A 23,018-nucleotide genomic window follows, 5' to 3' on the forward strand; every position below is an offset into this window, starting at 1 on the left:
ACATTAGATTATGTGGAAAATTCTAGATTCTCATTAAAAGTACTAACACACAGTATTTATTAATTGCATGGCACTCTAGTAAAACTAAATATACATTATCTCTTAAAATATAAATCTCCATAATGAGATAATTTACTATATTTGGATGCAACAAAAATACAAGTTTATATTCACCAATAGCAACTATGTAAGTTTATTATATCTGTTTAGTCTATGTCATTATAGGGCTATTCTGTTTCAAGTACTTGATTTTTTTTATAAAAATAAATGTTTACTATATTGATGAATTAGACATTACTAGATTTAGAATAGCTTTAAATTAGGATTCATTCCTTCCATCTGGAAGAGGATTTTGATATAGGTACTTTATTGTGAGAAAAAATTAAAATCTCACTAGAGGGCAGTGATTACTCAAAAAAAGAAATAAGTACATTCATACAGTATGGAAAGCACTTTAAAACACCCTTCTGGTAAACCGCTATTAATCTAAATTATCTTGATCAGTGATTTGTTGATCAGCAATTATATGTCAAATGTGTGAAAAGAAATTTAGGTATTTTTCTACACCTTTCATATCTCTACATTAGTTTTCATATAAAGTTTTTAACTGATTGTCATCTCTAGCTTCTATACTGAGACTCCTTCCTCTGTCATAATATAATGTACAATACTTAAAATAGCTCTGGAAATGTCAACATTTCTCATTATACCTTCATATTCACAATCTAAAGCCAGTATTTCTGAACTAGATTTATGTTAATCCAAAAAGATACAGTGTACACATTTCCATTGCACTGTGCTATGAGTTAAAGTATGTGAAAATAGAACAGCTATGTCTGGCTCATCTACTGTAAATTGGGAAAATTCAAGATACTCATTTTAAATGTAACTATATACTAAAGCAAGCCATGCTAAAGGTTAGGGCTTTTCAGAGACAGTGAATTCTATATCCCATTTTTCTTTAAAAAAAAATATGTATGATCTAAACGCAGTCTAGTTTTTCAGCTTTCTAGTAGCATAGATCAATATATTAGTCCTAATGAGATGTCATCAATTACAGAGTGAGAAGGAGATAGTGTCCATGGTAAGTATTACTAAATAGAATATCTTTTCAAGAGCAGTTTATGAAGACTTCTTTTCCTAGAAGCTGGAACACTGCAAGAGATTAGTAAAAAACTTGTGCTGCAGCACCACCTACTGGAAGACAAAAGAAAGTCCTTTTGTTATCAACCTACTTGAGGTGTCACTCCTTAAAAAAAAGATTTCATTCCCGTAAATATATAGGCAGAGAAATAATCCATCAAATACTATGCATAACCAACGTAACAAGGAAGCTCTGAAAGAAACTAAAAAATCTAAAGAAGATAAACTTAAAGATATGGAAATATGTGATTTAAATGACAGAGAATTCAGGATTGCAGTTCTGAAAAAAACTCAATGAGATACAAGAAAACTCGCAGTTTAATGAACTCAGAAATAAAGATCAATGAACAAAAGGAGTACTTTACAAAAAAAAACTGCAACTTTAAAAAAGAACCAGATAGAAATTCTGAAGCTGAAGAACTCAATAAAAGAGATGAAGAATGAACTAGGAAGCTTAGGAAGTAGAACTGACCACCTGGAAGAAAAAAAATAGTGAGATTGAAGATAGAAATCTTGAAATAACGCAGAAAGAAGAGACGAGATTAAAAAAAAAAAATGAAAGAACTCTATAAGAACTATGTGACTCCATCAGAAAAAACAATGTAAGAATAATGGGTATGCCAGCAGGAGAAGACAGGAAGAAGGGAATAGAGAGTCTACTCAAACAAATAGTTGACAAAAACTTCCCAAACCTATGGAAAGAGCTGGATCCTCAAATCCAAGAAGCAAACAGAACACCTAATTATTCAATCCAAAAAGGCTTTCTCCAAGGCGCATTATATTAAAACTGTCAAAAATTAATGGCAAAGAAAGAATTCTTAAGGCAGTCAAGGAAAAGAAGATGGTAACTTAATAAAGGAAATTCCATTAGATTATCATTGGATTTTGAAGAAGAAATCCTACAAGCTAGGACCGAGTAGAATCAAATATTCAAACTATTGAAAGACAGAAATTACCAGCTGAGAATAATATATCCAGCAAAGCTGTCCTTTAGATATGAAGGAGAAACAAAAAACTTTTCCATATAAAAGCTCAGGGAATTTATCAGCACAAGACCTGCATTATAAGAAACAATGAAAAGGGTTATTCTACTTGTAATAAAAAGACAAAAGGATACAAAACTATGAGTAAGATAGCAGACAGATAGAAGGAGGGAACTGTGATAATCATTCAGAATAGGGTATTATACGCTTAAATATGACATTGAGGTTAAAGGAAGTAAACACATTTTTAAAAGAATGTAGTTACTGCAATTAGGAAATGAACTCACAGCATAAATAGGGATAATTTGTGACAACAAAAACATAAAAGGGGGGGAGGTAAAGGCCTGAATTTGCAAAGAGGAATGGAGATAAGACGCATTCAGAAGAAAAAGGACTATATATATATGAAACTTCCTTTTGCATGAACTTAATGTTAACCACACACAAAAATCTCCAGAACTAAGACATGTAACATAAAAAATAGAAGAAACAGAGGGGAAAAAAATCATAGAATACCACCAAACTAAAATAACAGACAGAAACATAAGGGCAAAGAAACAATGGAGATACAGAGCTACCGGAAAACAAAAGACAAAATGGCTACAGGAAATCTTCATACATCAATAATTGCTCAAAATATAAATGGACTGAAGTCACCAATAAAAAAGCAGAGTAGCAGACCGGATCAAAAAAACAAACAAACAAAACAAAACAAACATTTGCTGCCTTCGGGAGACACATCTCAGCTGCAAGGACAAATATACGCAAAGTGAAAGAGTGGAAAATGATACTCCAAGCAAATGGTATCCAGAGAAAATACACTGCTGATGGAAATGTAAACTAGTACAGCCATTATGAAAAACAGTATGGAGTTTCCTAAAAAAAAATTAAGAACAGAGTTACCGTATGACCCAGCAATCTCTCTTCTATCTACCCTAAAATTTGAAAACATTTATTCACAAAGATATATGCACCCCTATGTGCACTGCAGCATTACTTACGGTGGCCAAGGCATGGAAACAACCAGAGTCCTTTGACGGATGACTGGATAAAGAAGATGCAGTACATCTATACAATAAAACACTACTTAGTCATAAGATGAAATATTTCCAGTTGTGACAACATGGTTAAATCCTGAGAATATCACGCTAAGTGAAATAAGTAGGAAAAATCAAGAACTAGATGATTTCACTTATATGCAGGATATAAAACTGAAAGTAACAAATGAATAAACAAAGCAAACAAACAAAAACTCATAGACAGATAATGGTATGGTAGTTAACAGAGAAAAAGAGGATGGGGAAAAGGTAAAAAAGAGTAAAGGGGGGTCAAATACATAGCGATGGAAGGAGGTTTTACTTTTGTGGTGAATACGCAATGCAGTATACAGATGATATAAAGCTGTAAACATGAACCTAAATAATTTTGTTAACCAATGTCATCTCAATAAATATAATAAAATTTTCAATAAATAAATAAATATCAAGTGCCAGATCTGAAATTTGGATCCAAGTATTCTAACACCGGGGCCCTACTGTCTTCAGTCTACAAAAACAGAAATCAAATAGCTACAAATTTAGCAAGTAATTTTTAATGTGGAACTATATTGGATTTAATAGTTGTTAAAAAGTTTTGCAAATATCATGTTTCTACCATCAAATTAAAAGCACACATAAGGTTATAAATTGAGAAATTCACTAGACAACTCTGGCAAAAAAAAAAAAAAGAAGCTAAATAAAATAGTTCTACCAAGTTAAGAAAGGAAGGAAGGAAGGAAGGAAGAAAGGGAGGAAAGGAGGACAAACTTCTTTATGATAAAATGATTATAAAGTACATACATGTAGAAAACAGAATTCTGAACCTGGAGTTCAGACCTGAAGATTGTATTCGAACTTAAGACAGGATAACCATCCCCCAAGGAAGAAGGAATTCTGCCTCCAGACTGCCTTCGAACTTGCAACTGCAACATCAACTTCTCCCTGAGGCTCCAGCCTGCCATACTGCTCCTGCAGATTTTGGACTTGCCAGAATTACATGAGCTAATTCCTTAAAATCTCTTCAGATACGGATTGATATAGATATAGGTATAGATGTAGATATATAGATAAATAGATGTAGATATAGACATAGACATATAGGGATATCAGTATATCTAGATATCCATATAGGTATACATCCTATTGGTTCCGTTTCTCTGGAGAACCCTAATTCAGCATTCTAACATACACAGGGCACTACTCTTCTCTCAGGCTTTTATCTTCTGTATCACATCTGCTTTGGCTTCTTTTCTTTTACAAGCATCAGAGTAAACAGCTAAAGTGAGTCAAGTAAAAGGTTTCAGTCCTCTCTGCAGGGTGTTAAGACATGCTCTTGGGTAGAGCAGGCTGGAGTAGATTAGAAGTGTTGATCTCCAAAGACATGAGGTTCTACTATTAAAAAAGACATGCCTACGAGAATCATAACATAGCTGTGTATTTTGAGTTGCTAATTTATTATCTTCTCTCTTTTACTTTCCCTTTTCCTTATCCCTTGAATTAGGAAAACGTCAAGTCTTGTGCTTCATTCCCTAAGGAGACTATATGTCAAGGTAGAAAACAACTTTTAATCCACGCTGGCTTTGGTTTTCCAAATAGCTTGAGTTTGAGCTTAATCCAGAGGGCTATACAGAAGGTAACAGGAAAGGAGTGATGGCATGTGCAGAGTAACCAAGAGAACTGAGGGAAGAGCAAGATTTCTCCACTCCAGGTTGGGAGGCAGAAGTCAATGACTTACACTCAACCTTCGACACAGGTCTGACAGTGGGGGTTGGGGTACACAGGTATTCTAGGAATGAGTGAGGTAAAATTAAATTGTACTCTGACCTCGTGGAATGGAAACTCTAAGAAATAATAATATCGATGATAATAAAAATAGGTTCCAGGTCCTATACTAAGAACTCTTACATATACTGGTACTATTATTTTCTTCATTTACTTAAAAAGTAAATAATATTGACTAAAATCAGGGAGCTACTAAGAGGTGGCTACGCCGTGGTTCCAGAGTCTTTACCTAGAATCCTAACCTAAATGGTCAGACTCCAGAGTACTTACATAATTAACATGGGCAAAAAAACTGCATAACCAAGGGCTACCATTTGATTACAAAAACCTGGCTTAAAAGTCTAAATAAGAAAGAATATTTACATAGTTAATTCTGTACATCGACTACTAGAATAAATCATAATAAAGGACACTTCTTTAGAACTTAAATGTCTTTTTTTGGGTTCTTCTACATTTACTCATATTAAAGTAATAATCTGAAAACCAATATTCAAGAAAGACATTACTCACATGTTTATTTCATCATCATTTAACAACTGCATCACTAGCAGGGTAATATGAAAGGAACCGTCACTGGTCATTGCCTTGGCCAATCGCTCATCTTGTTGTATTATTGCATTTTGCAGGATCTTAATTCCTCTTGTAACCTAATCACACGCACATACATACACACAAAATAGAGATTATGTGAGCAAAATTTCCTGATGGCAAATGTAAATCAAGAAGAAAAATAAGCAACAACCAAAATTAGAAATGTCAAGATTCTTCGTCCAAACAATACTTAATTGTCTACTTGTTCTCAAACATCTGATGACTTGGAAAGCTCAAGAGAATGTATAAGTTTAGAAAATCACACAATGCTTGTCCATCTTAAGGGCATTGTGTCTAACACCCTTATTTTACAGACTAGGTCACCAGTTGAATAGAAAAACTCTCAGTGCATCTTTTCAAAAACTTGTCTTGAATACACAGTAGGACTTACTATAATTATGATCTTTCCTAAAAAAAAGTTTTATTTCGGCCACAGAAAGGTCAAACCAGCAGACAACAGTCCATTTCTGTTGAAAGTAATATTTATTTGTCCCCTAGTGAATGTGTCTAAAAACCCATTCTCCACAGTCTTTAAGAGTTTTTAGGACAGCAATAATCTCAACAGCAATGACTGCTCTCATTTTTCCAGACAAGTGAGGAGGGGCATAACCATGAAGAGTTGCAAAGAAGTCCAAATGTATATGTTAGAAAAACCATACGGTCTCCATCCAGGCAAATCCCTGGTCCCTCATCAGCCTTCCCTTTGCACTTCCTACTCTGAAATAAGAAGAGGAATGATTCCTCTTCCCTCCTCCATTTCCAGTTAGATCCAATTCTAGTCAACTTCTAAATGTGAATGTACTGGAAAATAGTTCGAATATGAAATAGCAAACTGAGCAATACCCAAAGAAAAGAGAACACACAGAAGCCCTGAGGCAGCAGAATTAGAGGGAAAAGGAAAGGGGTGGGGGCTGGCAATAGAAGCAGAGACCATAAAAAGACAGCAAAGATAAAAAATGGAATCAGGAGCACATCAGACGGTTCTGATACTAGAGTAGCTGTTTTATCCTGAACGACATTCCCATTATCTGAGGAATGTGACTGGGCAAATCATGAGATGCTGTCATGGGAATCTGGCTTCTCATGTATCTTTACAATAAATCCACATCACCCAAAATAACCTCAGTATTTCTCTATTCCTTGCAGTTTGGAAGAGAGCAACACAGGAAATGGCTTTTCCTGGTAAGAATTTACACAATTAATACCTAACGTAACATTTCTGTAGGCAAGATGTGACTTCTGTGACATCCAATCAAAGAATATTGATAGCCTGATAAAGAAAATATTTGTAACATAATAGTACATAAAGATCTTACAGAGTCACAGTTTCCTCTACTCTATATTGGTAAAACTAAATCATAAAAACTTCTCAAGGGCAATATTTATTTCTTCTATCCTGCCACATTACCACAGTGCCTGGTATTAATAATAAAAACAATATTTAAACAATGACAGCAGTAACTTCCCTTACTTGGCCACTAAATTCTAGGCACAATATATAATAAGCATTTTACATACATTAGTTTCCTGAAGCCTCTCTATAATCCAATGAGGTAGATATTGGTATATCTATGAAAATAAGTTGAAACACAGAAGATTCAAAAAAATCCCTTCAAGATAATATACCCAAAACAGCAAAGAAACTTGAGAAAAGGACAAATTGCAACATATGAGAAAAGATAAGGACAGTACCTGGAGGGAAAGATCCAGGAGGGGTAAAGAGGAGAAGCAGTTAGAGAGCAATGAGATAAGAGTTACAAGCAATTTGTTTTCAAGAGGAGACAGGAGAGGGACAGGTATGTGGGTACTGACTTAAGAAATGAAACATTGAGGGGAAAAAAGACATTTAAAGGAGATTTTTAGGAAATCTTGATACTACGTAATGGAACACACTGGCCCTCTCAAAAAAGCCTCTAGTATAAGTCCGTATTACTCTGTAATGATTTTAAATTTCAATTTTGAGAATTTTTTTCCCAGTGCAATGAAGTGCTGAGATTGGCTTTGGTATTAACGAAGCAGCTCGAGTGGGTCCAGGTTCCAATGGAAAGAGCCCACTGTCAATCAAGTAAACAACAGGTGCTCAGAACATTAGACCTCAAAACAATATAATTAAATTTTCAAATCTTAGCTGGTACAAATGGTAATTATGATTAACTGATAATGAAAAAAATGGTTTAGGATGAGAACTCTGTTATATAATAAAGGCTGATGCAAATTAAAGGTGCTGGATCTGCCTCAGATATCCTGGATTTAACCCAAAGTCTACCACAGGTGTGAGTGACCCCATACGAGGTACCTACTCTCACTAAGTCTTGGTTTCTCTGACTGGAAAATAGGAATAATAAAATGTGCGTTGCTAAACTTACAGAGCAGACAAGCTACATGGTAGATGAACTCTTTTGTGAACTCTGTATCATTTGTCTAATACAAGGTATGCAACATTGCCAATATTATTAAAATTAGTTGTTCTCTACCCTGGGCAATTTTGCCTCCCAGGGGACATTTGAAAATGCCTGTCCACATTTTGGTTGCCACAACTGGAAGTTTGCTTCTTGCATCTAGTAGGTACGGTATTTGCAGTTTCATAAAAACTTAAGTTTTCATTCGAAGCTCAAATACTAATAATATAAAAATTTAAGACAATGCTCGAAAAATTCCATCCATTTGTTTATTCAGTATTTTCATGCAATGTCCTACATGGTAAAGTAGTTTTAGACCATTTGTATCTTTGAATTATCTAGTAGCTTATAAAGTTGCTAATTAAAAACTGTAAAACACTTTGAAGACTATTTCTCTGAAGTTGCACAATACTTATAATGCAAGATTAACTTCAAACCTATGAAAATTCTAAAGTTAATCTAATCAAGTGATATATTTATAATTATGCTTTGATGCACCAGATTTATTTATATATTCCTTGATATCAACTTATGACTTTTTAAATGCTTTTTATTCCTAATTATATTCTTAAAAGATAAAAAGAAATATACTTCAGAGTCTTCTCTGTATGCCATTTTAAAAAGTACCAAAGTCATCAAAGGCCAAGACAAACTAATTTTCATAGCCACTGTTTAAAATTCTATAAATTCATTCAAGCTTATCTTTCACCATAATCCTCAGTTATGGGCAGTACAGCACAATGCATATTTTATAAATCTAATCTCTAGGGTCATATTTAAATATGACATTAAAAGAAAATTTTAAAAATAAAAGCTTTATTAAATTCTTAAATATTTCATTCATTGAGTAATTTCTTTGTGGCTAGAGGATAAATCAGCCATCCATCTGCTAAACCTCACCACTAAGCCATATTCCACATGCCTAAAAATAAGCAATAAGAAAATGCATTTTTATGTCTTTTAAGCTTTCTAATGGACACAAAGCATATGAGTTCAAAGAAAATGCCTTAAAGTTGGTGCATGAGTGAGTGTGTGCATGTTACATCGTAGTACACGGCAGAAAAATGTCTTTGGACTCATCTTTTGACAATTTGCTACAATTCTCTTATTTTTTCTTCGATTCTCTTATTTTTCTTGCTTGTCTACGACCATGAAAAGAACTTAAAAATATGATGATACAGTATTAACTGGAATAAAAGTAAAAAAGTATCCTCAAATAGAATTTTCTTTATCTACCAAGTGCTTAACATACGATATCAAATACTTTTACAATTACATGTCCCAGAAACTGAACGCAAAAATCTACCTTCATATTTTCCTAAGACCAGCAATTTTTCACATTAAAAAATGATAAAATACAGAAATGTAGCAAATGCTTTTTAAACCCCCTAAAGAAAATCATACTTTTTCATTAGTATAAAAAATGATCTTACAAAAAAATTAACATTTTAACAATCAGCTTCTGATAGTTCCCTTACATTTTTTAATGTCGATTTACCCTGTAGTATTACTTCTCACAAGAGAGCACATATATTCTAGCCAATTAAGAAAAATTTTTTAACTCCATTAAATTTTTTCTTCATTTTTATCTTTTAACTAATGTGTATTTGCAGGTAATGGAGATACACTGTTTTGATATAGTTGCAATTAGGATATTTTTATGCAGCCATTCTAATTCATTTTCCAATTCTATTTTTAAAAAGTATGAAATCATGATTTTCCAACTCAAAACATCTAAAAAGGTGTTTAAAAATCGAAGATCCATGTAAGTTTGAATACTTTTTTCTTTAAAACTAGATGCCAACAAGTAGAGGCCAAAAGTAGAACAACCCATTGTGAATGTGCTAGCTTCCAAAAGCTTGTTTGCAGGTCACTTAATTGGAACTTGGAATACAGTCTCTCATTGAAACAATGTTATAAATGCTGCTTCTTTTCCCAGGCCTTCCCACAAAAGCTCATAAGCAGTTTTAAAAGAAAATTAACATCAGATACTTGAAAACAAACAAATAAAAAAGGTGCTCATACAAAAGATATAAAATGTATCTCCTAAAGTCCCATTCCTACTTCTCCCTACATTTGTATGTAAGCTTTTCTGTTACCTACAAATAAGTCTCCTGAGTGGAAAATATTAAACTATTTGGTTCTGAAGTCACTCGAAACCCATATTCCCCACTATCACAAGTCACCCTACCTCTTCGAAGACAAACCAGTGTTGAACATATATTATAAAAACAGCATTTGTAACATTGTATTTACTATTTGTAAATGTTCCGGTTGTAACTTAGTATGCCAGAAACACTTCTTTGCCCCTGAAATGACAGTATTTTGTGTTTTCACTCTTGGCCAAGCACTGTTGTTCCAGGTGCTGGAAATGAGCTGAAAAACTAAGGAAGACTAACAAGTGTCAAACTGCAAGGATGACAAATGACAAAAGGAAAGCTATGAAAGTTTTTTCGTGTTTTCAGGGGAGGAGAGTGGGGGTTGATCCGGTCAGGGTGGTCACAGGGGAGAGGCTTGAGCTGAGATTTTGGCATTAACAAAGCCAAGAAGAGAAGAAAGAAAACTCCCAGCCAGAGAAGGCTTTCCCTGAGTCAGACAAGTTCAAGGAGGGCCAGAAGGGCCCAAGCGGAAGGAACAAGGGCTGGAGTGGAGAAGGCCAGACCATACAGAACTTTATAAAATATGGTAAAGACTTTGTCTTTATGCTAATGTCAATGGGAAAATACTGAAGTATATAAGCAGGGAGGTGACATGTCTGGATTTGGGTTTAGAAAATAGTCATTATCACCTCCATTTTATACCCTGAAGAAACTGAAACCGCAGAAATTAGGTAACCTGACCAATAACCACAGAGGAGTTGAGACCCACCTGGTATTTGGGCGAGGTCTGTCATACCCTTCTCATTTTCTATACAACTTCCAAGAAGTTGAGAAGCAGAAACAAAAGCTACAGCAGTTTACACGGTGAAAACTAAGAGTTGCACATGGTTCTCTCTCATCGCTCCCTACTGTCACCTTGGTGGCCCAAATCCTGAACTTAGTGGTAGAAGGAAAACATTTCTTTACCCTCTTTCTTCTCAGTTCCCTTCCTGACCTGCCCTGCCACACCAAATTACCCCACCATTCTTCACTGGAAGAGGTGAGAAGCAAGGACAAGGCTACGAGAGGATGGAACAGGTTACCGTGAGAGCCAAGAACAGAAGCGTGAAGTTCAGATAAAAAGAATGGCCTAATTAAAGCAACTTATAGGACTGTTTACTAAACTTCCATACGGATAGCTCTGCAGTCGAACAATCTCTAAGCAACAAATCAAAATAAGGAATCTAGAGTCTCTTCCGATCAGAAATCACAGGTCCTTGGAGAAGTCACTTCTCCTATTTCATATTCAGTTTCTTTAGGGCCCGGCTTCTGTCTGCTCAATTAAGCAGCAGCACCTTTGACTTCCTGCTCTTTTCTAATTACCATGTACATATATGATCCTACATTTCAAAGAAAATATATCCAAATAACTCACAAGGATTTTAACATACAATAGTTGGTTACATAAAACTGTGTGTCAACTAAACACTTTTAAGGACTATTTTACTGTTAAGCTACCATTATATACCAGTAAAATTCTTTACTGTACAGTAATTATTATATCGAATTCTAAAATACTGTATTGCTAGGTAATACAATTTCTCTTTTTATGTGTCTTCTCTCCTTAAACTATATCTCAAAGACTAGATATTTCCTCGAATGCCCCAACAGATTTTTTCTTCTGGTATTTATCTTTTTGACTTCGATTTGATTTGATTTTTTAAAAATTCATTAGCATTCTCTAGAAACATTTTAGTTAAATAAGGGGAGAAGCAACCTGAAAAAGTACCTGGTAAAAGAGATTACAGCCCACAATCAAACATAAACTCAGATCCAGCTCTTAAATTGGGCCAAGATGTAAAGGCAGTCAGTTTTCCAAGTGAAGTGTCTTTCTTAAGGCATTTCAATTCCTACCTCACTGCTCTAGCAGTTTTAATTAGATATTGTAGTCTTCTCTCTCAGCCTCATATTAGAGTTTCTTAGTGTGAGTTAATTGGCTGATCTAATTTCCTATTATTCATACCACATTAATTTTTCAGATTTTTAATAGATTTCTTCCAAACCTATCATGCAATACTAAGTTGGTACAACAATGAGTAATTTTTAAAGAAATTATGTTGCAAATTTCATTACCATAAACGAGACTAAGCAGCAAGAAACTCCAGTTTAGTTTCCCAGCAGAGACTTCAAAAGTCTCTTTTTCTATACAGTCAATTCCTCTGTTCAGGTGAACAATTACTTAGAAAGAACCTTGACATACCATCTCATAACACTTTTTCAAATGGTTTTTGCAAAATTATTGTTTAAATATGATTGTCTAAATATTTTACAAAATTATTTTAAAAATATATTCCATTATGTAAACAGGACTATTACCTGTATGACCTAGCTAAATCCACCCAGACTCTTAACAGCTGAGAGCAAACGGGCTTACAAGCACTTAGTGTACTTTAAATCTAATTTAGAACTTTTTAGTAAAAATACTTTTTTTATAAAAATAGTACCTCTTTGTTGGTTATCGGAATGGATAGGAAATAGTTGGGTTGATAGTCTTTGTGCTTTTTTCTCCCTTTCTTTCTTTGATCTTTATTGATCCATTCATTTTCTTCACTTCTCTCCAAATTTATTTGAGGTACCTCAGTGACTAGAGGAAAAAAGTCACACAGTAATATATCTAATGCATTAAAACAAAGATAGTATAGTTAAAAAAAAACAAGTATTATATAAGTAGCAATCATTCATAATTGTCATTTTCAAATCTACAGAGTTGGTAAACTCCCCTGTAAAGGACCTCATAGCAAATCTTTTAGGCTTTGCAGATCACACAGTCTGTCAAAAATACCCAAGTCTGTTATGGACAAAAGACAGATGAATATGTATAGCTGTGTTCCAGTAAAACTTTATTTACAAAGCAGATATTTAGCCAGATTTGGCCTATGAACCTCTGATCTAAAGCATAACTAACAACCATTCCCTCTCCCATGCCATAATCTTTATGATACAAGAAAATATTATATTTTCATCCATCATGTATATGTATATTTGCGACTCTTATAATATAACCACTCGCAGCAGTGCCAAAGTTGAGTTTGTGGTCAATTTTGCATTACAAACTATGCTGAAAAAATTAAGAGACTGCTTCAGAAACTTGCATGCCAATTAAGCAAAGTAATTTTGTCTACTGAATTTTGATTTTTATTGGTAGTCATTTTTCACATCAGTTTTCTAATAGTTCGTTTTTTATTGTATTTTACAAAAGCATAAGTTGGCAACAAATGGCAAATTTTTAAAAAAACAAAACTGGTCCTTGACCCTAGATAATTTGAGCACTTAGCATACTTCTTTTTAAAGTTGTCTTTGAAAGATTCATTTACTAATACCCTACAATTCTGAAGCTAAGCCCTCAGAAATAATTACCAAATCAGCATGGAATACCACTATCTCCTTTTTACAGATCAGGGGCTTCCATATACATGCAAAACTACCATTTGCTATATCTTCACAGAGAACACATATTTGAAATATAAATTATTTAGCTTCTTTGGACATGTGAGTTTGTGAGAACTTTATAAATTCTATTGCTAGTAGTTTGCAATGTTCTCATCTGTATTGAGCAGTGTCTGAACTTTATAATGCCATTGAGTTTCATTTCCCATATAATTTTTTTAATATGGAAAATCAAATCAATATGTTGATGAGCTGTTTATAATTTTAGATATCTAAGAAAAGGTTCCACATCTGATTAGAGTAACATGAACTAAATATACTAATTTTAAACAGAAGCCACAAAATATGCTAATGAAAGCTTATATATATTTTTAATCCACTTCTAATACATTTCTAGCCCATCTTCATCTGTTCTTAGTAAATTGGTACTCTGGAAATGTAAATAACCCAGTGAGAAAGAGATGATGAATACTTGACGCTCATTCTAAGATTCTATTTTTAAATATGCTTGAAAGTTTCTAAGTAAAATTAAAAAAAAAAAAAACAAAAAAAAAAACAAAAAAACCGGGGCAGGGGAGGGACAGATAATCTCTATCTAAGGTCTCACCTAGTTCTAGTTTTCTATGGTCTGTGATAAAGGTACCAACAGTTAAAACTGTACCAATTAGGATATTTCATGGTGAAATTAAAGAAAGAATTAAAGAAAACCAACATAGTAAAAAGAGAATCCTAAACCTAGAGTCTAGTTTTTCTTTTTTCAAACTGCAAGTATCAATGTACATATATTAAAAATATATGTAGTTGGTTATGAAATCAAGTTAGAAGATAATTTTTAAAAACTTTTTAAAAACTGGAATGGAATGGAATAGAATTAGTACACATATACATTGCTTACAGTAAGCAATGTTTAAGTTTGCTTTGCATACAAAATTTGAGTTTTTTTGCAGACACATATGTATTGGGTAGCAATGTAAAATTTATCTCTTACTGTAAATATAAGACACATAATCATTTTTGTTGTATTTTACTCGATATGAACAATATTAAGAACAGACTTAATAGCATGGTATTTAAAAGGCCATTGAAGCTTTCAGGATTTTGTTTTATAATTTATCCATTTAAAACTAAACTGTCCTCCTGCCTGTAGCAACTATTTTTGCTTTTATTAAAGAAATGTATCATCTTTATTGTTGGTTGATTGTTCTCACACTTGCTCTTAGCCAAGATACATCTCTTGACTAAGTCCATTTTGTAGACATCCAAAGAAGGAAAATCATAATTTCTGAAGGTAATACTGTTATAATGTATAACAATTCTAAAAATTCTGGTATCATAAGAATAGCATAATGTAAAAACCCCAAGTCAGGATACGACCTCTTGGTAAAAATAAACAAGTACAGGATTTTTCTAAATTCCCTTAGCTTTCTCAAATTTTACCAATAACTATTTAACTTTCCTTTGAACTGGATTATCTAAAATTTTCTTTTGGTAAGCATCACACACATGACAAAATTTAAAATTATCTGATGAGAGCTAGGCAAAAAAGAAGAATCCTGAGTATTTATTGCTACAGTTGTTTTATTTAACTTTGTAATATATGTATATTTTTTTACTTCAGTGAGTCAACTTGTTACATATTGAACCAGATATCTCTTTTCTCATGTTTGCACATCTTGTCTTTTATTTATAAGGTGTATTTGTATGGCCAGACTATAAAATACCTTTATTCCTTAACTTCATTTTATTTCTAATTTTGAAATCATAATCTGAAATACAATTTGCTATTACTTTTTAATTCATGAAAATATAATGAACCAAGTATTCATGTACTATCTAGTTTACTAATAAAAACATTAAAGATCGGTGACCATAAAAGCAAAATAGAGAAAGCTTTGGCCATGAGCTCTGGATCTTTCACTGGATTATTTACAGTAACTTTATTGTTTAGCAAAAAAAAAATTATGAGTTGCAGTAGAGCTTGTAAAACCATCTCATAAATTTAATTTATCACACTTGCTAATTTTCATAATGATTTCAGTAGTCATTTAATGTACTCTAATGAATCTGGTCTGTTGACAAAGACTGTAACTCTCTAATCGATGAATTTGTTTTTTTTTACCTAAAGCACTACATGTCATTTTATGTAAATTAATCTAATTTTTCATAAAGTTTTATTTATTCCCTCAAAAAAATACAAGGGAATGAATTATGAGACATTAATTAGGTGGTCTATCTTTATGGTTGGTTGATTTTTTTCTAACTTGCTCTTAGCCAAAATGAACTGAATTTTGTTTTGATATTTTTTTCTTATTATACCATCCCCCAAACTTCTTAATTATACTAGTTAATACATGATCTTCTATATTTCATATAATTAGTCCCCCTTACTACCTTTGGCAAATCACTAAAAATTTCTGAAAAAAAATATAATAATTTTACCCTCACTCATGGAGTTTCTGTGAGGATTAAGACAATATAAAGCATTTAGCATGGTGCTGGAAACACTTAATAATATTATTATAAAATATTACTCAAGGGGCAAATTTTTTAAAACATTTAATTTAATAAATATATGTAGGCAAAAATTTTGGTGAGATTAAATAAATAAAAATTTACAGAGGCTAGTTCTGTCCTACACTTTATTCTAAGAACTTTCCATATATTAAGCTGAATCCTCCCAACAATCCTATGAGATAGCTACCATTAAGATGCCACTTTTATAGATAATGAAATTCAGCCTAGACACTTGTTCAGAGCACCAAAAAGTATAGAAGCAAATTTTGAACCATGACAGTGACTCCACGCCCCTCACTTTTAACCACCAGTTTAACACTATTAGTAATACCTTAGGGGAAATGAAAGATGAAAGTATTTATTCAGCTCTCCATTGACTGAATCAGTGAAGATTACATCTTTAAAAACGAGTAGTTTTTAATCACATTTAAAACTTTTAATTAAATCATGTCATTAAAAAAATTAAGAACATTGATAAATCTGAAGATTAAAGAACAAAAAATTTGTTTATAAACCTACTATCTTAACACAACCACTATTAATTTTGGTGACAGACCACATCAAGTGTTTACACAATTACAAACAAACAGCACATAGTTTTTCTTACTTTTCACTTTGCATTTTACATAGGAAATGTGTCCTGTAAGTTTTCAGAAATATTATTTTCATAATATATAATTGCATAATATATAATTTAAGGCACTAGTATAGCTTATTCAACTATTCCCTAATTTTGAACACTTGTGGGTTTTCACAATATTTTTACTATTTAAAAGGCAGTGTGAGACACATATTTAAACACGAATTAAACTTTCTTCCACAAGACTATGTCCTTATATTGGGAATCCCGTAAGTGGCTCTATTCCATGTCTGAACACTGCTAGAGATCACATCAAACTCCATTCTAAAATGACTAAAAAAATACATTATCAGAAGCAATGTAGATACGACATTAAAATCATTGAATATTATTTTTAAAAGGTATTGCTACAATTGGTAAGTTACAATCATATTTTAATATGCATCCTTTGATTCTTATGAAGTTAAATCACTTTCCATATATTTGTCAACTAACAATTTTTCCTTCTACAACCGTTGCCCAACATGAATAATAGTACCTGGTACACAGCAGGCACTCAATAACTATGTGTTGAATGAATTAATGTGTCTATTGGGCTTACTTTGTATTTGTTTCCTTTTTTTTTTTTTTAAGACAAGAAAAAGGATATCAACCCTTTGTATAATTTGGGATAAATATTTGTCTCACGCTCTTTCATAATAAAATTTGGAATATGCTTTCTCAACCAATTACAGGGAAGACAAAAAACAATTTATCTTTTAAAAAACTGACTCAGGATAATCCTTTATCATACAAAGTATTGAGATTCATCCTTTTTTTTCCATATTGCAATTTTCCATTAAAAAGTTTTTTCAAGTGGTTTCAATTGATATTTTAACATACTTAAGTCAAGTATTTTTAAAATTACAACTTCATAGTATAAGCTAATAAATAACAAAATTATAATTTCCCATATCTCTAAGATCTCCAATAATTACAAGGTTAGAATTCTGTGAGGTAAAATATGAATTATAATAATTTCAATATGAGAACTGCATTCCGCTTAGGAAAGAAAGAATGTAACTAAAAAGAAAAATAAAAGCTCAAATATTTTATTTTGAATCTTGATTTAAATGTGGCTTCAGAGTTAAAAACTGTGATTCTCTTAAGAGAGCAGAGTCAATCAAACTAAAGCTTTCCACAAATTTATACTGTGAGAAGCGCACTAAGCTATTCCTGTCAGCAGTAGAATGATTCTCCATCACAGACTCCCATTCGACTTTCAGAGCTGGCAGGACTGACAGCAACCCCAACCTTTTTCCACACGGTTTACTGGGTTTCTAACAAACTGACCAATGACACTTCCCCTTGTAAAGAGAACAGACCCGTCCACGTCAACAACTCACTAATGCTGGATTTTCTCCCAGACATGTCCAACCTATAAAGCCAGAAGGTATAGATCAGGCTGTATGGCTTCAATATTTCTAAAAGATTTTCTTTTATATATACATTTGGAAATTTTATTTCTAATATATGCGGTTAATGTATTTTACATTTAATTTTAACATAATATTCTAACACATTTTATATTCCAACATATAATTCTATTAAAAGTCTCTTCTCAAAAACAAAACTTAAAAGAAATGCATAGACCCACTTCAAACCTGACCACACCATACCTTATCACGATGCCGCATCCACCCTGAGGGCAACACAGTTGACAACTGAGACACTAGGAACCAAACGTTTGGGGCCCTCTAATGGAGTGCGAATTTGCGGAGAGCTTTAGTTTTCTTCCTGGCAAGATTTCTCTTCCCACAGTGTTCTTGTTAGCATTACTTTCCCCATAGCTCTGCCAGGGTTTCTATCAGCAAGAATTTCTTGGCAGTTAACTCACAATTTCCACCCACCAAAAGAAAGTGAAAGAACCAAAGGCAACCAGCTACTTGAGAATTTTAAGGTTGTTGTCCACCATGGAGCCATTTGACCGATTAAATTTCCATGCTGCTAAATGTAAGAGAAAGCCCCAAATCCATTAGAGCCCTAAACTAATTTTCATGTGTTTTGGATACAAACACTATTCCTATATCTATCTTAAGGTTTAAGGGTTGACAATGAAAATCTTAGTTTTTGTACATTTCTATAAAAATCTCACTTCATAAAAACTAATCTCTGGTTTGCAAAGAATCATACTATTTGCTCCTTAGTGTTTTAGTAAATGCTATTTTAAAAATAAGAGAACAAGTTGTCCCCAAATAACTAAGGGATATGTTTCGAAGACTTAATAAGTAGCATCTGTACATTATTTTAAATTTTTAACTGCCTTCTTACACACACATTTCCTCTTTTGATCAGTATGGCAACACCATGAGGTAAACAGGAAGGAATCATCCACGTTTCAATTGAAGAAGCCCAGCACACACAGTTTAAGTGTCCAAGGTCACGCAAGTAGAAAATGAACTAACCAAAACTTAAAACACACGTTTTCTGTGTCTCTCATACCACACTGACTGTGTGGTAGTTGGAGCTTGGAACTTGAAATCTATCTTCCCATAAAAGTAATATTATATATGGTGGTTGGAGTCCAGACTAACCCACAAAGACTTTTAATTCACAAAGTCTAAACTACTGGAAAGTGCTATAATATACTACAGAGCTAAAAATGGATTCCTGTGGAGTGACTTGAGCCCTTAACTTGCTCGAATAACATCATTTCTTTGGTAAGAAATGTACCATATACTGCAGAGAAAAGATCTCTGTTCATATAAAGGATCGCCAATCTTCCCAACGCCCTTCCTCTGAAGCAGCAGCTGTACCTTCCAGAGCAGGAATGGGCTGCAGAACCACCGACACATCCCCTTCCTTCTTTCTGGTCCCGGTGGCCACTGCTTCTCCTCACCAGTGCAGATACAACAAAGCTACAGAAATACTATTTGCTTTCTCGCAGTCTGGTGCTATCACTCTCAATACCTACGAGAAGCAGTTTGTTTCATATATACTCAATATGTGTAAGTCAGAAGCACTTCTGGCTGGAACGAGGAACAAGTTTCACATCTCATTCCAGTCTAACTTATGAGCATTCCAAAGGGAGTGACTGAGACTACAACATGGATCAGAGGGAAGAGGGATGGGAGATGCCGGCCATGGGCACAAAGGCATAATTATCCAGATTTCTTCTTTATTTTATATCTAAATTAGAATAATGAAATCAGAAAGAAGTAACTGAATTTCTTAGATATATTTATTTTATTTGCTCAAAAAGCAGAGAATTAAGAGGAAAATATGATTAAATCACTGCTTTCGTTGCATCTCATTTCCAATGGGTATTTTCTACTTAACACGTATACTAATTCTTCAAGTGAAGGTTTCTCTAATAGCTGTAAACCCATAAAATCTGTTCTCTAAAGGCCAGCTGTAAAGGCCCTGAGCAAATATCTTTTCATCCTTCCTTTTCCCCTCAGATTGTGGAATAGGAAAAACTGACTAATAACACATCAGAGATTTCACACATTTTAAGCATTCCTCTCTCAATATATCTCTCCAAAATATAAACCAGGTTTACTATATTGGTAGACAGTGTGAGAGAGAGCAGTGTGGTTTCTAAGACTGGCTGAGCATCAGACTCATATGGGATGTTTAAAAAAATACAACAAATACAGTTCCCTAGCCTGACATAGAAGTGGACAAGAAGAATCTAGACTTTTCTATAACTGCAGAAATTCTGATGATCAATTAAATTCAAGTGCGATTAGTATAGAGGAAAGAACCCTGAATAGTTCATACTTATCTGCCAGGTTGCTACTCTTGCCAAACCTCTAGGAAGCCTTCCAGGACACCCTCTACTCCCGTATCCAGGTTAGATGCCTCCCCACACACTTTACCCCATGTACCCCCATAGAATCCTCTATGGCATTCATCTTATAGGATTATAGCTCTTATCGAATTGGCTCTCCAATGAAGCTGAGTTTGATGGTCATGAGTTTCAATATTATCATGTGTTTTGATATTCCCAATATCTGACGCCAACCCCTGGCATTTGTCAGGCAACCAATAAATGTTCATCAGAGAAATGACTAAAGAGTCAGAAATCACAGATTTTATAACTAGTTTTCTTCAATTGTGTGACTTTTGTCAATTTACTTCTCTGAGTCTCATTTTCTCCTCAAAAATGAAGATACTGAACTAGATAATGTCTTATGGAGCCTCCAGTTACAGATCTCAAGTCGAGATAAAACTATATCAAAGCATAGCAATGTTCTATCTATGTAAGGCTGCAAACGTTGAGTAGCACGGAGCATACAGTCAATAAATATCTGCAGAATAAAATGGTGCTTTTCCTTTTTTTCCTATTCACAAACAACCTGGATTATAGGAAAATTTGTCACATTTTCAATGAGGATAGCATCAAATCTCAAGTATGGTATTGTTTTTACAAGACAGGACTTTCAGATTTAGGTGTTTATGTAATTCCAACAGTCTTTCGATCAGGTAAGCATTGGTTCTCTAAAATTTGTGGATAGAGCTCTCAACAACTAACCAATTTAATAAATGCATATTGATTAAAAGTTTAACTGTTTTCAACACTAGCCTGTTAAGCTCCATGAGAACAGGGATAATGTCTGTCATATTCACTGGTGACCCAACACCTAGCAAGTGCCTGGTTCATATCAAAGTGTCAGTAAACATTCATTAGATGGATGGGTACTGCTTAAATTAACAGTGGCTCCAGAATAACTGAAGAAGGAGGTTATAAATCATGGTATGTTCTGGCCCATTCTTTTCTAAAGTTGCTTATAAACTACAGAATTATCTGGCCCAAAATTTTGTGAGACATGTCTTAATCATCTGTAATAGTTTTGACAATAAAATACCAATAATTAACTATTAATTAACATCCCAAACTCAAAACATGACAAGTATTTAAGGTGAATTAATTTATTAAGAAAAATACATATATCACTAAATTTACTATTCACTGCTTCTAAATATATATTTTTTTAATAAAGTACTTACTTCTACAATCATCTTTAATATCTATAGTAGCAAATGGCATATCTACCAGGGAATCCATAGTATTGGCTTCAAATTCTTCTGGCATTTCCTTTATTCTTGACACAGTTTCACATTCATTGGAATTTATTCCTCCTTTATATATCAAAAAAAGAAAAATGTATTATTTAACTTATTTAACATATCCTCAACAACTGAATTCACTATAAATTAACATCTGTTAATTTAAGAAGTGGTACAACTTGAATTCAAATTTATTATAAAGCTATTTATTTTAATATTATTTATACCAGTCTACATTTTTATAAATATATTTTTATGCTAAACAACTTTAATAATTTTCTGAAGCACAGTATTCAACTTAGGGTTAGATGAAGACTGAGTTAATCTATATCTTCAAGATCTTCTATAGCAATTTTTTAATTCTAAACTATATTTTTTACATACCATTTGAAATCAAACCAATAGGTTTTGTCAGTCTTTTTCACATTTCTTTTTAACAATATCACTATGTATGTGTTCTGACTTATATTTATTTTCTTTGATAAAGACTCTTAAATTTTTTCTCTCCATAACGTTAACATTGAAAATTCAGTCAAAAATATATGGCTCTAAATATGCTTTTCTGGAAATTTAATAATTATAAAGCAAAAGGTCTTAGTTTACTATGAGTCTAATTATAAACTCACAACTATTGAAATATGTAAGAACAAGTAATAGTTTCCTATTTTTATGCTTGCATTAAAAAATACAAATGCAGTTTACACTTCACCAAAAGTTATAATAGATCAATATAAAAGTTTTAATAGGTAAATAGATATCTTCTACCTTTTGGCATATGCAGCTGCACAAAGAATAATCATCAATCATGTAGCTTAAAATTGAAATGCTAGCAACAGAGTAGGGTTTGTGCAATTAAATATGTACAAGGCTGAATGAAAACCAGAACAAAATGAAATATAATACCTTTTTTCTCTATATTATTCTTAATCTAAGAAATTTGTAATAAATTCTAAGGATATAATGTACAGCATGGTAACTATAATCTATAGTTAATAACACTGTATTTTGTAGTTGAAATTTAATAATAGATGTTAAGCATTCTCACCAAAAAACAAAAACAAAAACTGTGAGGTGATACATATGGTAATTGTGGTAATTATTTCACAATGTATACGTATATCAGATCATTACACTGTATACTTTAAACAGACACAAATTTTGTCAATTATACCTCAATAAAGCTAGGGAGGAAAGAACTTTACTATATGAAATTGACCCATTTAGCACTGATATCTCAATACTAGCTCCGAAGTCCATGTGCCACTTAGACATATACTGAACTCTTGGCATTATGTGGAATGAATGGGTTAGGGAGGCTGACTTCTGTGCTCTAATAATACATTTTGAAGGCAAGAAGAAGAATTAAATAACATAATGAATTAAATTTAGTCTTTTTTTAGTGAAAAAAGTTC

At 33.0% G+C, this 23,018-nt stretch overlaps 1 protein-coding gene across 1 annotated transcript in view; it reads right to left on the reverse strand.

Annotated features, from left to right (window-relative positions):
- AKAP7 (A-kinase anchoring protein 7) overlaps nt 1–23,018 on the reverse strand; it is a 127,155-nt gene that overhangs the window by 100,118 nt on the left and 4,019 nt on the right. The window contains exons 2-4 of the mRNA XM_023529817.1: nt 21,547–21,678; nt 12,518–12,657; nt 5,456–5,592 (exon numbers count right to left, since the gene is read on the reverse strand). Coding sequence (XP_023385585.1) covers nt 5,456–5,592; nt 12,518–12,657; nt 21,547–21,678 — 409 coding nt within the window. The remainder of the gene's footprint in view (nt 1–5,455; nt 5,593–12,517; nt 12,658–21,546; nt 21,679–23,018) is intronic.

Source organism: Pteropus vampyrus, unplaced genomic scaffold (genome assembly GCF_000151845.1).
Source record: "Pteropus vampyrus isolate Shadow unplaced genomic scaffold, Pvam_2.0 Scaffold43, whole genome shotgun sequence".
Taxonomy (NCBI): domain Eukaryota; kingdom Metazoa; phylum Chordata; class Mammalia; order Chiroptera; family Pteropodidae; genus Pteropus; species Pteropus vampyrus.